General features: G+C 77.5%; 1 protein-coding gene across 1 annotated transcript in view; it reads left to right on the top strand.

The window, feature by feature from the left end:
- The window catches only part of LOC146595453 (sodium-dependent multivitamin transporter-like), a 4981-nt gene extending 3988 nt beyond the window's left edge, over positions 1 to 993 (top strand). Inside the window, exon 13 of the mRNA XM_085305671.1 lies at positions 557 to 993. Coding sequence (XP_085161797.1) covers positions 557 to 748 — 192 coding nt within the window. The 3' untranslated portion in view covers positions 749 to 993. The remainder of the gene's footprint in view (positions 1 to 556) is intronic.
- Positions 994 to 1701: the final 708 nt, after the last annotated feature.

The following is a 1701-nucleotide window of genomic DNA, read 5'->3' as shown; positions in this document are numbered from 1 at the left end:
GGAGCAGCCCCGCTCCGTCCCTGCGGCCCCACAGCCCCCGGGAGCGGCCCCGCTCCGTCCCTGCGGCCCCATGGCCCCCAGGAGCAGCACTGCTCTGTCCCCAGTGCAATGTGGCCCCATGGCCCCCGGGAGTGACCCCGCTCCATCCCCGGTGCAGCACAGCCCTGCGATCACCACCGTCCCCAGGAGCAGCCCTGCTCCGTCCCTGCGGCCCCCAGGAGCAGCCCCGCTCCGTCCCTGCGGCCCCACGGCCCCCGGGAGCAGCAGCCCCGCTCCCCGCCACCGCGCTCGCCCCGCGGGACGCTGACGGCACGGAGCTGCCTGCGCACGGCCCCCGGGAGCGGCCCCGCTCCGTCCCCGGTGCAGCACAGCCCTGCGATCACCACCGTCCCCAGGAGCAGCCCTGCTCCGTCCCTGCAGCCCCACGGCCCCCAGGGGCGGCCCCGCTCCGTCCCTGCGGCCCCACGGCCCCCAGGAGCAGCCCCGCTCCGTCCCTGCGGCCCCACGGCCCCCGGGAGCGGCAGCCCCGCTCCCTGCCACGGCGCTCTCTCCGCAGGAGGCTGACGGCACGGAGCTGCCTGCGGACTCCTTGGTGAAGCGCAGCAACGGGATCCCCAATGGCCCCGCCAGCGATCTGGCCCCCGTGGGGGTCCCCAGGCGGGAGGAGGACGAGGAGGAGGGGGAAGGACAGGGCTACATCCGCATGGCCGGGGCTCCCGCCTACGCCGTGCAGGAGACGGCCTTCTGAGCCTGCCGCCCCCGTGGGGCTCTCGCCCGACGCCGGAAAGCACCAGGTGGCCGGGCAGGGGCTGGGTCCCTGCCCAGGGGGCTGCCCCACGGCGCCGGCCCGGCGCCGGCACCGCAGCGCTGCGGACCCCTTCCTCCCCGGCTCCGCCGCGGCTCCGGGACCACGGTTTGGGGCAGGGCCGCGCGCAGGCCGGGGCCGCCGCTGCCCGCAGCCTCCGCCGTTCCTCCCTCCCAATAAACGATTCCCGCGCAGGTGTTGCAGCCGCCGCGCCGAGCCCCCTCCCCGCGCCGCTCCGGCCCCGCGGCCTTGGCCCTCCCGAGCCCCCCGGGGCCGGCGCTCTCCGAAAATAGCAGCAGGGAGGCGGCTGGATTTACGGCGCCGGCCTTGGCCTCGGCCCCGTTCCCAGGGGCCGGGGGAGCCGGCGCCGGGGCTGCCGCGCGGGGAGCGGGGCCGGCGCCGGGCCGTGCGCAGCATTTATTCGGGGCGGGGGGACGGTCCCGCAGCGGCGAGGGGGCAGCTGTCGGGTCASGCGGTGCCACCCCACCGCCCATCGGCACCGGCGTCCGTGGGGCCACCCGGGGCCGCGGGGGGGTCGGGAGCGGGGCCCCCCCAGGGCCTGGCGTAGAGGCGGGAGCGCATGGGCCATTTCTGCGGGAGAGGGAGAGGGGTCGGGCTGGACGCGGCCCCTCGGGTGCCCCACGCCACGGGCACCAAGGGGCTGCGACCCCAGAGTGGGGGCGGCACTGGGGGCTGCAGGGACCCGCTGGCAGCGCGCACTGGGGGACTGTGGGGACGGGCTGGCAGCAGGCACTGGGGGCACTGGGCACTGCAGGGACAGGCTGGCAGTACACACTGGGGGCACTGGGCACGGCAGGGACTGGCTGGCAGCACGCACTGGGCACTGCAGGGACCAGCAGGCAGTACACACTGGGGGCACTGGGCACTGCAGGGTC

Source organism: Rhea americana, unplaced genomic scaffold, assembly GCF_003343005.1.
Source record: "Rhea americana isolate MKP2758 unplaced genomic scaffold, rheAme1 scaffold_225, whole genome shotgun sequence".
Lineage (NCBI taxonomy): Eukaryota > Metazoa > Chordata > Aves > Rheiformes > Rheidae > Rhea > Rhea americana.
This window is presented reverse-complemented; position numbering and strand designations above follow the sequence as displayed.